The 16,743-nt window shown below is 35.1% G+C and overlaps 1 protein-coding gene across 2 annotated transcripts in view; it reads left to right on the forward strand.

The window, feature by feature from the left end:
* Positions 1-16,743, forward strand: part of LOC149839195 (lon protease homolog, mitochondrial-like) — a 61,456-nt gene that overhangs the window by 11,355 nt on the left and 33,358 nt on the right. For both annotated transcript variants that reach the window (XM_090002365.1, XM_090002366.1), the window contains 5 exons: positions 2,233-2,298; positions 2,718-2,909; positions 3,095-3,160; positions 3,249-3,290; positions 4,573-4,695. In XM_090002365.1, coding sequence (XP_089858491.1) covers positions 2,233-2,298; positions 2,718-2,909; positions 3,095-3,160; positions 3,249-3,290; positions 4,573-4,695 — 489 coding nt within the window. The remainder of the gene's footprint in view (positions 1-2,232; positions 2,299-2,717; positions 2,910-3,094; positions 3,161-3,248; positions 3,291-4,572; positions 4,696-16,743) is intronic.

Here is a 16,743-nt window from a genome sequence, read left to right on the forward strand (position 1 = left end):
AATTGAAAAAATTTCTCTTGTTCCATTTGTTTTTGCTTAAGTTCCACATTTTCAATGTCAACTCACTTAGGCTCTAAAAGTGCTAGTTTATCTTATAGATGATTTGAAGCACTATAAAAATCTTGGATACTTAAGTCCCCTTGCTTGGTAGTTCTAACTTTTTCTTGCAAAAAATATGCTTTTGTAAGATCTTTTTTGGTATACATACCTTTCATTAAAATCCAAGCTTCATTGGATTTTCGAAATTTAACAATGTGTACACATACCTTAAGCTCAACATTGTTCATGAACCATGCAAGAATTTTTGCATGGTTACTCTCTCAATCTTCTACTTCCTTATGATGATCCTCAATGGCCTTGGCACGATCATCTCCCTCTAAAGCATTCTCTTGACCTCCTTCAATTTTTGTGAGCTTGAGTTGGGGTTCGGGGATAGTGCCCATCACATACCCCTTTTGAAATTGTTTTCCATAGCATATGCCAACATCATGCAGTTTTTTCTATTGAGCTGTTTTTTCTATTGAGCTTGAATGAGAGGTTGATTTTGGTCTCCATTACGTGAGAAAGAGAGAAAGCGGAAGAGAGTGGAATGGAGAGAAGAGCACAGTCCCTTAGGAAACTTTGTCACGAACACGATCACTTGATGACAACTTTTCATAAATCCAAGAACACTATGGCTTTGATACATGAAATGAAATATGCGAAAGCACGAAACACCAACCAATAAGGGCTTACAAGATCACAATCATAATCATACAAGTGCATGCAAGTCCACTATGGGACAATACAAAAGTCAATAAGGCAAAAAAGAAATACACAAGAATGTAAAAAGTATTAGCCTTTATTAATCAAATGCTTAACACAAGCATTGAAAGAACATGTGGGGTTTAACCCCTATTTATACCAGAGTTATCGGAAGCTTCTTAGGTAGGTGGGAAGCTCGCTTCCCGGAAACTCGCTTTGGAAGCGAGATACTCCTCGCTTCCAAAACTTCATGGGAATCTCGATTCCTCCACGCTTCTTCTATGCTTCCCACACGCATAGTCTATGCTTCCTATATACTTTTCTCACATTTTTTTTCATGTTTTTCATGTATTTTCTCTCACTTCCTATGTGCTTTCTCTAAATTGGTAACCTTCATTGTTAGATTTTAACAAAAATTTAACTCTTTTAGTGAAAAATCATGAAATATAAGAATGATCAATTTTATTTTAGTTTTTATTTGTTTCTTGTTCGATTCCTATTTAGTTACCATATTGCTTCATTTTTTATTCGTATTTGTCTTTCAAATTGATACTTCGCTTCCCACTTCCTATAAATTTTAAAATACCTCGCTTCTCACTTTCGCTTCCCGTACGTTTCCCGCTTCCACTTCCTAGTTTGGCAACCTTGATTATACACAATACCACACATAAAGGGGAGGCCATTGGGAGCTCCAAAGAGTCGTTGGAGCTCCCAACGGTCATATTTATGACTGTTGGGCAGCTCCGACGACTCTTTGGTTTAAAGACAAAAGGAAAAATAAAAAGTAAAAAAATAAAAAAGGCTGTCCCTAGTGGACAAAGTTTATTACAAAGGGAAAATACCAAAATACCCCTGACTCAAAAAAAGAAATTGCAGACATATATATATATATATTGTTTTAACAATCACTTCTACTAATTGTTCATACTCAAAATGTTGCATCTCTTCTGAGACCAATATCTGTTTCTTGAACTATGAGTCTCACTCTGATATAAGTTAGGTGTTTTTGTGTTTCTTTGATTGTTTGTTGAAAAAAGAAGGAAACAAGAATTGAGTTGGTCCTTTACTGGTAGCAACAGATTTCCTCCAGGCCTTTATTAGAGACCTCAAAACTGTTCTCTATGGATTCATGGGTGGAAATCTGTTCAATATTTTTGTAGTTTGTCTGCTAATCAAATGCAACATTAGCATTACCTTGTTGGCTACTGCTTTCTTGGAGCTTCTCTGCTGCTTTTTTAATAAACCTTCTGGCTACATTCCAATTCCATGGTTGTATTGTTCATCAAGTTGACATGACTCACAACTGGAGTTATGGCATTTCCAGTCTAATTTTTGTTGCAATTGCTTCAATCACATATAATGATTAATCTTTTTAGTACATTTTATCCAATAATTTTCTGCTTGGTAATGAAATTTATGTCATTAGATTTCCCGTGATTTGCTATCTTTAGCGTCCTCATTGTTGTCCCACTTTGCTTTTAATTGCAGGTTTTAGCATTGCCCTTAGTACACAGGCCTCTATTTCCTGGATTCTACATGCCAATATACGTGAAGGTATTGTATATGTTTTTTTGAAGCATACGTGAAGGTATTGTAAAAAGCACCTATTGGACTAAGTTTCAATATGGCTTCTATTGTATGCTTTCTGATATGGATATTGAGAGGGAATAAACAGTTTCGTTTTTTTTGCATTTTTTTAGAGGGAATTTTTTATATTTGTTTTATTTGTGATAGCCATGATGTATAATTTTTCTTTAAGCTTGTTTCCTCTCTTCTGCCTTGCAATGCTATTGATATTTGATTTTGACTAACAATTCCATGGAATTTTTATGTTGAATTTGTTATGGATGCTTCTGCCTGTATTCATTTTTTAATTCACTGCCATGCCATCTAACTTACAAGTGGTTACAGAATTTTTTGTTTGGGTTCTTATTGGAGAGGAAGTCTCAGTTAAAATCGGTGGATTTTCACAGGATCCAAAACTATTAGCAGCTTTGACGGAAAACTACAAGAGATCAGTACGATATGCTGGTGCCTTCCTTGTAAAGGATGAACCTGGAACTGATCCAAGCATTGTAACAGGTTCAGAAACTGAAAAAAGCATATATGACCTCAAGGGAAAAGAGTTATTTGAACGCCTCCATGAAGTCGGTACTCTAGCACAGGTATCAATTGTTGTTTGAGAAGGCTCAAGTGGTTTCAATAGTAGTTCCATTATGTGTAACAGAGGAAATGCAAGGATTTGTTTGATTATTTCTCTAATACAAAGTTACAAAATTACTTTGTGGTCCCCTTTGTGGAATCACTTTTAGTGAGCCTTTTTTTTAATGTTGAATATGCTTCTCAACAGATTACTAACATTCAAGGAGAACAAGTGGTGCTTTTGGGCCATCGGCGACTGCGGATAACTGAGATGGTTTGCCAGTCCTATATTTCCAATTTTCTAATAGTTTGTACTGTTTTTTCAGATGTTAGTCTTTAATCATGTTGTCACTTGTGTGCAGGATGACGAGGATCCACTCACAGTTAAAGTTGACCATATCAAGGTATGTGTTGTTTATATCATTTAACTATTCTATATTCTGGTGCCTTTTTCTTCTATTTTAGGCATGTATTGATGGAGTGTTGGTAGGTGGGTGGGCATGTGCATGTGCAGCCACATGTATGAAAATGCCCAGATGCAATGTTAGAGCTGGTATCTATAGGGCTCTGGGTACTAGCAACACACATACAATCCAATGTGTATTATATATTTCCCTCGTATGTTTCTCTAGATTAATTTCTTCATATTTTAGTCTATTTTACAAATATTGGTGATATTTTGAAATATCATGATTTGATTGTGACAATTTTCAAATGCCAATATATTCATGAAGAAAGAGCGATGAATAAATATTTTGTTATAGTTGATAGGAGGAGAGATCAGAATGTGTCACATTTCAAGTGCAAATTCAAATTCCTGTTTAATCAGCTTTATCCCTTTCATGAGCTCAAGATTGGGCTCGAGCTTAGGCCATAGAGTGCACTAAATGATCTCGAGTAAGCCTTTAGACAAACAGAGTGACCATTTATCACTTATCTCGTTGTCTGACATAGTTGTGCCCTGTATATGAAGTTGTTTATAGCACATCATTTTATCTACTACAAATAGTTATCTTTATGTCTGGAACCACTTACACCAAACATCACAGGGACAAAATGTTTTTTGTTGCATGACTTAAGGCATTTTCATCAGATTTTGGGAGCGACATGTTTTTTGTTGCATGATTTCAATTTTTTAAGCTGTGTTCATTATAGTAATGAAGAAAAAAAGAAAAGAGTATGTCCAAGAGAGTCATGTTCCAAGAGAGTCGTGTGATATTTTTTAATGAAAGCCACCATTTGACTTACTCATGCCTTCCATTTCAATATCAAATTTGTAACTACTGCTTGTCCATCAAGCACTTCAAAATAAGGCAAAATAGAATATTGGCACCTGAAGGGGGACAATTTTTTTTGCTGCTTGCTAACACATTAAATATACAAGTTGTATGAATGGTAAGTGGAGATAGTCCTTAACTATACCAGTTTCAGAGACATGGTCTCTCATTGGTAACTGACTACATCACTAAGCAAATGGAGATTCCTTATGATTGTTTCAAAGAGAAAATTTGTTTTGGAAGGTTATACACAATTCTGACTATGTTAATGACATATCTGTACACCATGAATTTGCTTCCGTTTGGATGTTTGGTGCTTTTATACACGTGTAGTCTTCACGGTGGTATGGTATGACCAGATATATGGTTGATATTTGGATATTAATGATAAATTACTAAACTTGTGCAGGAAAAACCATATAATAAGGATGATGATGTCATAAAAGCAACTTCATTTGAAGTTATTGCAACATTGCGTGATATTTTGAAGACTGGTTCTCTTTGGAAAGACCATGTTCAACCTTACACTCAGGTGGATACCTACTTTGATGAATCAATGTGTTTTGACCTTTGATATATGTCCCATGTTTCATGATGCATAGGGCCATTAGCTTTGTTATCTTTCTATATTGCTGTATGTTTTTTCTTGCTCTTATTATCGTTGTCTCATCTGCTGTTCAGTTTTAAGTTTGTTTATAAAGGGTTCAGTTTTAAGTTTGTTTATAAAGGGGAGAGATTGATTAATGATATAGCTTCCAAAAGGGGAGAGATTGATTAATGATATAGCTTCCAGCAAAACATGATCCTTAGTAAAACATATCGAGTGCTAGAAGGTTGAACAGATGAACCTTGGTGCAACGGATTAACTGGTAGAGGACAAAAGGCCTGAGAAGAAAGAGGCAGAGATTGATTGGTGATATTGAATACTTGCATGTATATCTTTTGGGAAATCAATGTTTTGCAAGAACAAAATTAATAATCCATGCCATGGCTGTGATGCCATCTTGCATTGAGTGTATTTCTTATTTGGTATCGGGCTATGTAACCACGACACGGCATCTGGGCTGCCGTACCTATGTCGATACGGGTACGGGTACCGGATGCAATGCGGGTACGCCGTGGGTCAAGTCTAGTTCATACTCGAATCATAAATAAAACAAAACAAAAAATGAAATGAACCCCCCAGAAACCCTCAACTCTTTCTCTCCCAAACCCCTGGTCTTTCTCCCTTCTCTCTCTCACTCACTCCCAAAACCCTCATCTTCTCCCCTCTATGTAATCTCTCTCTCGTCTTCTCCCTCTCTCTTGTCTTCCCCCTCTCTCTCGTCTTCTCCCTTCTTTGTCTTCTTTTCCCCCTCTCTCATTTTTTCCCACATGGTCTTTGTTAAAAATAAATGTACATATGTATTATACATACATATATGTATATGTAATGACCCCAACTGACCCGTAAAAAAAATAGTGGATTTTTTTTTAAAACAAGTGCAGAATCTAACCCAAGGATCAAGAGCCTCACAAATTTAATATACCAAACCACAAACCAAACAGTGCATTGAATCAACGAAGAATAAATCAACTTTTATTAATTCAATAAATAATGTCAAATAGACTAAAACAATAAAATTGTCTATATCAAGAATGAGCCACTCTGTCAGAAAACCAAACACCGGTCACAAAGCTGGCAGTCTCTAGTCAGCTATTCAGGACATTACTGAGCATCTGATCCTGTAAAACAGTTTTAAGAAAACAGGTAAGAACCAAAGTCCTTTGTACGAATTTCTCTAAAAATCCAAACAGTAAGGAAATAACATAAACCAAATTCATTCCTAAATTTCAGATGAATATCACAACAACAATTCATCACAGTCAACTTACCATTCAAGCATTTAACCAAATATCATGCGATAATAAATATCATGCGAAACAAAATAAGCACGAATGCACGAACTAATGCTGAACAATAAATATGCATGAATAACTTATTAAGTTATTTATCAGAGTTTCTTTTGCATTCATGTCCCTATTAAATGCGCAAAAAATTAATTTTCACTTTTTCTTAAACCTTCGGATACTCAAAACGGACACAAATTCCTGAAGTCCAAGTTAAGTTTTCAGTTATAGCTTAACACACAATTTGTATTTTATTATTGGGTTTCACAGTTGTTCCTCGATCGATATCAGGAATCAATACCATCTATCGAAACATTAAAAATTAACATCTAATGTCGGGACATCAGGAAAATTAAAATCCACTGACGTCACTTTCTTGGTATACCAATAATTACAACTAAGTCAACAACACCACCTCCAGGCAAAGTGGCTAAATCTTCCTAAAACTGTAGTCGAGAGGTGAACTACCATATCGGGTTTAGGGGCACAATCACACACAGAGTTTTAGTATCCTCACGGTCTCCAAAGACCAACATCTAAGATTCTCACACTATAGAAGAGACATCAAAGAATAAATTAATTATACTGTTGGTCTCTTTTACTTTTTTAAATAATTTCAAGTTCTTTACATAAGAACTGTTTTGCAAATCAACATGTAAAACTAATTTCGGGCTCTGACCTGCACAATTTTAACAGTGCAATTAGTTTTGGAAAACCAATAACTTTTCAGAAATAAATTTTGCAATGCATAAATAAAATCAACAACAATTGGAGCAACACATGCTTCTGGCCTACACGGACCGTAGTGGTTATCATCTGACCACCAACACATTTCAAAAGTGATTTATGTATCTTTGCAAAATTTTAGTGAACGTGCAACACACTCATTGTTTCAAAACATGTTCACAGTGCACATTCAACACACAAATGCATACACATGCAAATTAATGTTCGCAAAACACATTAACTTGATCAATTCCATGCATAAACAATCAAACATGCATATGATCATATTTATGCAACATCAAATAAAATTTCGGATTCATGCGTATGATATGCACAACTACATGTTGATCAAACCAGAATCATGTTTCTGTACTATTTCAGAAAATACATACATTAATCTCAAACATAATCATATTCATGCACAAATTCAACTATGCAAGAATTTTTTATCGAGCTAACAACAAGGCAGATTTGAATTCACAATTCAATCATCTCCTCAATAGATCTGGACCAGATTTGCGTATACAAGAGACTTGGCAAGTCTAATCAAATTTACACATGCCAAAATATTGCAAAACTGATCAGGTTTGCACCCACATAAGGGTCGGCAAGTCTGATCAGATTTACACACGTGTGAAATACTACAAGTCTGATAAGATTTGCACCCACATAAGGGTCGGCAAGTCTGATCAGATTTACACACGTGTGAAATACTACAAGTCTGATAAGATTTGCACCCAATAAGGGTCAACAAGTCTGATCAGATTTGCATACACGTGGAGCACTGCAAGTATGATCAGATTTGCACCCATTATGGGTTGGCAAGCCTGATCAGATTGGGTTGACAATTAGTAAGTCTCATCAAATTTGCTTATATGCATAAATCGACAAATCTAATTAGATTGCACATACAAGAGCAATCGACAAGTTTGATCAGATTTGCTTCTTTCCGAAACCCAACAAGTCTGATCAAATTTGCATACTTGTGCAACTCGGCAAGTCTGATCAAATTTGCTGACTTTTGAAACATAGCAATAGTGCAATACTGATCAGATTTGCATATAATCAAATCTGGACATAAGTGCATATATATATATATATATATATATATATATATATATATATAGGCATGAGCAAAACAAAATCTGAATCATGATATTATCAGAATATGTTGAAAATATAATCAATAACAAAGGATCGTATGCATATATATAAATTGGCAGGTCTGATCAGATTGCATATCAAAATAGTTGGGCAGATCTGATCAGATTCGCTCTCTTAAAATGTTGTAATTCTGATCAGATTGCACTAAAAAAGAGTCAGCAAGTATGATTAGATATGCCTACACAGAAAAATTGGCAAGTCTGATCAGATTGCACACAAATAGATCTGATTCAAAAGGTATTTCCAGAACATGCTAAAAATATTTCATTAGATAGCAAGGTCGACAAGGCTATTATATATATATTCATCATCTATGGCAATTAAAAAGGAAATCGACAACATGCATATCCAAAATCGACAAAAATCAAATACATGCATTCATATGCTTAAGCAGGGAAAAATCTATGGCATGCTCACATCAAATCAAGAAAATTGACATCTACAAGAATAAAAACTATAAATATTTTAGGATTTGATACCCTAGGGAAATCAAAATCACAAGAAATAATCATATATGCGTATATATATATATGAAATTGTCACTTTATATATGTGTATATATTTTTTTGAATCAGAATTTCCTTTTCCATCTAAACTTACACATAAAATCAGATTTATACTTATTTCTCCCGGTAAGAACTTAGAGAGAAGCCCGTACCTTAATCATAGCGTAGAAAAAAGATGGGAGAAAATTGATGGATGTATGAAAAAGTTGGATTTTCTTCTTCTTTTCTTTCCTCTATTCTTTTTCTTCTATTTTTTTTCTTTTCTTTCTTTCTTTCTTTTCTCTTTTTCCTTCTCTTTCTCCTCCACGTGAGTTTGGGGTTTCCTCTTTTTTTCTAGCTCACTCTCTCTCTAACTCTCTCTCCCTCTCTCTCTAGAATACAATTTTCTAGAGAGAGAGGGAGACTAACCCCTTTTATAATACTTTATTTTCTTATTTTCAAATTAGATTTTATCTAGAAGGTGACGTCCCCTCTAGAGAAGGCTTTATCAAGTAGAGTTCTACTTCATGTAGAACTCTACATTATCCTGTAATTATGATCCTTTTCTTAATTACTTTATTTTATTTAATTATTAAATATTTTATAATATTCTAAGAATATTCCAGAGGGTGTTGTGCCCCTCTGAAAGACTCCATAGAGTAGAGTTCTACCCTAGGTAAAACTTTACCTTATCTAATTTAAATTTTAAATTGATTTCAAGTTTTAAATTGGCCATGTATGGATTTTGGATCCAGATCTGGATCCATGATCCAAATCCATATAGATCCTCCCTAGACCAGATCCTAGTTAATATGGATCATGGACTAGGTCCAGATCCATATTAACTTGGATCAAACAGAGCGAATCTAGTCAAATCCAATACAGAAAAAGGCAAAAATAGAGGCGGGTCATTTTGGAAAAATGTGATTTTCAGGCCAACCGTAACCCGATTTCAGAAAAATAAGTTACCAACGTGCTCAGAATTACAAAGCGCATCTAACGGTACACATACCTTATTTTCGCCTTCGAATTTCACCTAAATTTTTCTCGATTTTTGCTCAAATTTAAAGGTTAAAAGCAAAAAAATTCTCAAATTATATTTGGCTCATCTAGGTCTTGTCAATGGGCTCTTAGCCATGCCCAGACCTAGCTGACGTCACCTATATTTTAATATATTTTCATGATTTTTATTAGCTTAATTAAATATATAATTTAAACTTCATATTTTTCGAATTTAAAAATCATGGAGAAAATGTGATATTACTGGATGTATATATATATGTAATATAACTAGAGTGTAACTAGGATTAGATGTTTTAGGTTTTTTGCTTTTTGGTTTTGAATTAGTCAACATAGGAAGTCGTTGGGCTCCCAACGACTCTCTATGAGTCCTATTCTCACTGTGTATAAATATGGGGCAAAGCCCCTCTTCAAAGTATGCTTCTTGCATTGTCTTGATCAATAAAATATTATTTTTTATTCCTTGTGTTTGCCCCTTCAGTGGATACTTGTGTCTGAGCCCATTTTGTCGCATGTGTGTGTTCCTGTCATACGATGGTGAAACTCTTTAAGTGTCCACCTTCTTCTCATGGTGAATATATTTTGTAGAACCTTGTTTCCTTTCATGGTATCAAAGCTTGGAGATCAAGCTAATTTTTTGGTGCATTGGAAAGCATGCCACTCATGACTTTGAAGAGATAAAGTCTCTTTTGCAAAATTTACTCAAGTATTTGTGAGATTGTTGTCCTCTTGGTGGTAGAGTGCACGTGTGTTCGTGCTTTCATTAGAGGTGCTCTCTTGGTGGTGGAGTGCTCGTGGGTTCATGTTCTTCATTAGAGGTGCTCTCTTGGTGGTGGAGTTTTTGTGATACTTTTGATTATTTCCTCTTTTTTCTTTCTCCTCTCTATCTTCTATTCTTTCTCTTAGCCCTTGTAAACATGGATGACAATGATAATGACGCCCTAAAACCCATCAAACTCAATGACACAAACTTTGTAACACAGGCTTCAATAATGAAGCATTTCATATGGGGGAAAGGTTTACGGGGATTAGTGGATGGGTCAGATTTGGAACCCAAACTAATCTTTACTAAGATAGAAGGAGATAAGGCGATACCTCTTACGGAGGCTGATATGACCAAGGCTATGACTACGAATGAGAAAAAATAGAAAGAATGGAGAATGGGGCACACCAAAATTATGTCTTGGCTCGTTAGTACTGTTGAAATCAAGAAGTAATCGAGTCTAGCTAAATTTGAACATGCAAATAAAGCATGGGACTATCTCTAGAGAATTTATTCTCTTAAAGATATTGCTCATATTTGCAACTTACAAGAAAAAGTACGCATTATGAATCAAGGAGGAAAAAGTATTAGAGAATACTTAAGTGAATTGTCCGACCTTTGAAATGACTTGGCTCTTCTTGAACCATAATGGCATTATCCCGAAAACACATAACTCTGTCAAAAACAAATTGATGCAAAACATTTCTATCAATTCATCAATGGTCTAAGACCAGAGTTTGAGTTTACCAAATCGGCTCTTCTTTATAAAGGAAAAGTTTTCACTAATGAGATACTGGTTAAGGGAAGTATGGAGGAAAATATACTAAAAAATAAGAAATCTAAAAATGATGATTCGGTCCTAGCTGTGTCTAGACCGGGAAACCATATCCATGCCTCCAAACCACCTTATTATGGGAGACCAAACAATGATAACTATGGAAAACAAGACAATGACTTTGAGAAGAAAAAAATTATTTGTTATTATTGTTGTGAATCGAGACATGTCAAGACATTGTCTTAAATTAAAGAGGTCCTATGAGAAGAAGGTAGCATCAGTTGCACCAGAGAAAAGTCTGCTCAAAGCTACACAAGAATCAAACATTGGAAGCATGTCCTTGACTCAACTTGTAGAAGCTCTTCAACCTCTTTTCAAAGGAGCTTCATCAACCGGAGCCACAATCTCTTTTGTTGGCACATCTGACCCCGGTAAGACTCTTTGGCTTCTTGACTCAGGTGCCTCATTTCATATAACACCAAATAGTGATATCTCATCCGAATGTCGTAATTCAAGAGAGTTAAATGTTTTTACTGTTGATGGGACATCCCTTCAGATAAAGAGTTATTCAAAAAATTAAATATATTCTCAAGTTAAACCTAAATTGTTTGTCTGTCTCTCAATTATCTGACCATGAGTATAATGTTTCCTTCTCTTCTATTGGTTGTCGAGTGCAGGATCACCAATCAGGGAAGCTGATTGAGGAAGGCTATAGAGAAGGAGGGTTATACTACATGGATTTTTTGGAAATATCTAAAAATACTTCTTGTTGTAATGTTCATAAATTGGATTTGGATTTACGGTATAAAAGATTTGGCCATCCTAATATATCCAAAATGCAACATTTTTCAAATTTGAAAAAATTTTGTAATCTTGAAAATTTTATATGTGAAGATTATATTCTTGGGAAGATGAAAAAATTGCCATTTCAAAAAAGACCTTTTGTCTCTACACGATCGTTCAAGTTAATACATTCGAATGTTTGGGGCCTAACACCTATTGTATCTAAGGGTGGGTTTGTATATTATGTGATCTTTGTCGACGACTTTACTAGACACACGTGGATTTACTTTTTCAAACATAAATTTGAAGTCTTTTTATATTTTCAAATATTTCATAAATTGGTTAAAAATCAATTTTAAAAGAATATCTCTATCTTTTTCACTAAATCATAGGGAGAATTTTTATCAAAAGACTTTAAAGATTACCTAGAATCAAATGGTATTACACATAAAAAATATTGTCCCTACACTCAACAACAAAATGGCTTGGCCGAAAGAAAATGTAGGCACATCATAGAAACCACACAAACTTTGCTTATCTCAAATCAAGTACCTATAGAATTTTGGGCCGAAGCCACTTTGGCCACAGTTTATCTTATTAACAAAATACCATATGTTATCTTGAAAAATATATCACCAGTTGAAAAACTTTTCAAACTTACTCTAATTATTCTCGACTAAGGTTTTTTTGATGCAAATGTTTTGTATTCATTGATAAAAATGATAAACATTCTTCCCGTGTTATTGCTTGTGCCTTTTTGGGATATTCAAATAACCAAAAAGGCTATAGATGTTTTGATTTTAAAAATAAAAAACTATATGTTTCAAGAAATGTGTCTTTCTTAGAAAAAGATTTTTTTTTGAATTTGAAAATTCTAAGGACATAAGTGAGTATTCTTTTTTGTTGGATCTAATTTCAAAGTTTGATGATTGTTCTAAAAATCAATGAGTGGTGAAGAATCTCATGACAATGAAATAAGTGAAGAACAATCTCAAAATAAGGACTCTATTCAATATTTCAGGCGTAGTAGTTCTGAACATCCACGTGCCCTTGAAAGATATACTAATGAAAGCCATGTAAAAATACAAATTAGGTCATATAGGATATCAAAAACCCCTGAGAAATTTGTGTCCTATGAGTCATTTTCACCCAAGTATCAAGCTTACATTGCATTGATACATTCCTACGTAGACCCCTTAAACTATGTTAAAGCAAAGAAACATTCTGAATGGGTAGAAGCCATGAAGGTAGAATTTGATGCCTTAGAAAAAGAGAACACTTGGACTGTCCAAGAAACTCATAGGTTATCGATGGGTCTATAAGATAAAAACCAAGATTGATAAAATCTTAAAATGTACAAAGCTAGGTTAGTTGCCAAGGGATACTCCTAGAAGTATGAAATAGATTACGAGAAAACCTTCACACCTATTGTTAGGATGACCACAGTTATAACCATAGTAGCCCTTGCTTCTATGAAGAAATGACCTATATACCAAATAGATGTTAAGAATGTGTTTCTCAATAGTAAATTGATTGAATAAGTCTATATGGAGTTACCGCCTGGTATAATTATTCTTAAAAGAAAGGCTCTTCATTTAGATAAGGCTTTCTTTGGCCTTAAATGAGCTCCAAATGCTTTGTATGATAGGTTTAGTCAAGTTATACTTGATGGATTTCAATCCTGCTTAACTGACACAAATTTCTTTGTTAAGATTTCTGATGCGGATATTATTATGCACCTGTTGCTAGGATGACCATAATTAGAATCGTAGTAGCCCTTGCCGTAATGAAGAAATGGCCTATATACCAAAAATGTATTTGTCAATGGTAAATTCATTGAAGAAGTCTATATAGAGACACCGTCTGATATAGTTATTCCTAAAGGAATAAAGGAATAACTCTTCGTTTAGATAAGGCTTTGTATGACCTTAAACAAGCTTCAAAGGGCTTGGTATTACAGGTTTAGTCAAGTTATACATAATGTTGGATTTCAATCTTGCTTAATTGGCACAGATTTGGTTATTAAGATTTCTGATGTAGATATTCTTCTTTTTTATGTAGACGATATGATCATCACGGGAGATGACAAACAGGGAGTTAAAAACATTAAAAGACTTATCAAAACACATTTTAAAATGACTAATTTGGGCTTTTTAACGTATTTTCTTGGTATAGAAGTTGCTTATTACTCTAGAGTTTGCGTCATTCAAAACACAGACTTTGTATTAAATCCAACCAGAAATTCAGATTCCAAAACTGGTTCTGCAAAAGAAACACAATTTGTTTATCTTAAACCTAAATCCAGTAAAAATGCAGATTTAAAAGTCTATAAATCCATCTTGAACCTTGTTCAAGAACAGAGAACACAGACATATATGTATGCCCAATTTAACCAGAATTTAATCACATCAATAAATCATAAAGGAGTTTAATCTTTTTAGGTTTATTAAAACCAATCAAAACAGATTGGTCTAACAATCAAGGAATCAAGATTCGGAAGATCAAAGTCTGTGCATAAAACACAGATTGGGTCCTCTTATTACCCATGCATGATTTGATCCATGCTAAACCCCTCGACCATCAGAATAAGAGAAGAACCCGTACCTCTACTATTGTGTGAAGAAAAGGAGGAAGAAGAACACGTTGAAGGGAAAAGACTGCTGGGTAATGCTGCAGCCTCTTCTTTTTCTCTCTAACCTGCTCTCTCTCTCTCTCTTTCTCACCATTTATGCTCTCTCTCTCCTTTGTTTTTCTTGTGTTCAGCCCTCTCCCTCTCTCCCAAAATCGGTATTGCGAGAGTGCACTGATATTGGTTTTTTAGATCACAAGGGACTCTACTAGAGGAGACGTCCCATGTGTTTTAGAAATAGAAAGCCTTCTATTTCTGTATGAAAATAGAAGTCTTTCTAGACTAAGACTTACATATACATATATTATATATATATATATATATATATATATTTATCACTTTCTAATAATCTTAGCCTAAATGGATTATGGATCTTGGCAATGGGTCCACGGCTATGTCACAGGGATTCGGCCAGACAGGTGCCGCACCCGCGTCGACGCGATGCAGGTGCGCGTGTGGCACCGGGTGCGGTCAACCCGACCCTGGGTGTGTTGACCGCACCCAGGGTCATTTTGGTCCATTTTTTTATTTTTAAAAAAATTTGCCCTCTGAAATGGGCTGCGGAATTTAAAAAAAAAAATTCTGCTGACAGCTGACCACGCAGCGGGACCCTCCCCTTGCTGGATTTTGATTTTGGCCTTGATAGCTTCAGTCTCTTTAGAGTTTGCCTATTCCCTGACGAGGACTTCTAGATTCTTCACCTCTCCCCACCCCTTGCTGGATCCCTGCAGAGAATGAAAGGATGAAACAGCCGAAGCGTGGATGCCTGCTTGCTGCTGCTGCTCTTGTTTTATAAAGGGGCACTTGTGTCCACAACATCTGAAAAGCTTTGTTGGCATCCCGATCTTTCTTCGTCAGAATTTTCTCTCTCCATAATAAATGATAATGGTGGTGGTAGCCTTGGTGGCTATTAGTATTCACTTTTCTCCTGACGAGATGGGTGCTCTAGCTGTAGCTTGGTGTAGACCTCTTTTTTCCACATGTCAAATCCAATAAATTTCTTTTAGCTGTCATCTAGAGTCCAGATCGAAGATCTGTGTGCAACTGTATATAAAATGAAATTTGAAGAACCCTAGGCAGTGGCGTGGCAGTGGCGGTGGAGCCGTAGGCCTTGTGAAGACTCTCTCTCCAACAAACCACATCAAACCTTTCACTTATATTTTTTTTCGTGAAGACCAGGGAGTTTCAGACATGATTGAATCATGACAGTCAGCAGAACGCAACAGGCTGGGTCGATCAGATCACCAATCCTTTCGGTTCATCAATTTTGTCCCGTTGCGCCAAAGTACACAACAAGCAGAACGTGGGTAACAAGTTTTCAAACAAACACACCAGCAAAAAAAAAACTGGTTGTAAGTCATATATATATATTATTTTTTATTTGCCGCACCCCTGCACCCGGGTTTTTTGGACGTGCCGCATCCCCGCACCCGCATCTGCACTCGCACTCGCACTCGCACTCGCACTCGCACTCGCACTCGCACCCGCACCCGCACCCGCACCCATGTGACATAGGTCCACGGGTCCAAGATCCATATTATAATTTGATCATGGATCTTGGCAATGGGTCCAAGATCCATATCAAGATCCACTTATTTATTAGTATATATATTATATTTTTTTTATTTCGAATATCGAAAATATCATTATTTAAATAAGAAATTATATTTATTAAATTTAAAAATAGTGGAAAATTGTGATATATTACAGTAAAACTTGGAAACTGAGTTGTCACATTTCCTCCTACACTGCCAAGATTGAGCACTACCTTTGCATCACCTTCAACATTAGGGTTAGTATCCTTTTGGCTTTAACTAGCCATTTTTTACACTTTTGTCAGACTTACACTATTAGGACCACTGTCACCGATATCGCTAATATTTTGAAAATATCGCGATATTATCGGCTATTTCAAGGTAGCCGGTAATATCGAAAATATATTGCGATATTTTCAGAATATCGCCAAAAACAAAATATCGTGGTATTTTTGAGAAATCTTTTTTTTAAAGTTTGCATTTCCTATTTTTTTTGTTTCTTTTATATTTTAAAACCTTTAAAACATGTTTTTTTATATTTTTGAAAATAAAATAATGCAAAAGTTTTTATTTTCTTTGCTTTTTTGTTGTTATTTATATTTTTCAATTTTTTAAACTCCCGGGATATTCCCAAGATTTATCAACTTTTGAAAATCTCTCAAAGAAATACCCTCACTGACAAGTTACCTTTTAACGATACAGGTGACTATGATTAGAACCTTAGTATTCCAGTGGGCTCTTTGTGGGCATACTTAGTCTTCACAGGAATAGTTCTTGTATTCATCAAAGATTAAATGGTTTTTCCTAATT

The sequence above is a fragment of the Nuphar pumila genome, chromosome 4 (genome assembly GCF_984573655.1).
Source record: "Nuphar pumila chromosome 4, dmNupPumi1.hap1.1, whole genome shotgun sequence".
NCBI lineage: Eukaryota > Viridiplantae > Streptophyta > Magnoliopsida > Nymphaeales > Nymphaeaceae > Nuphar > Nuphar pumila.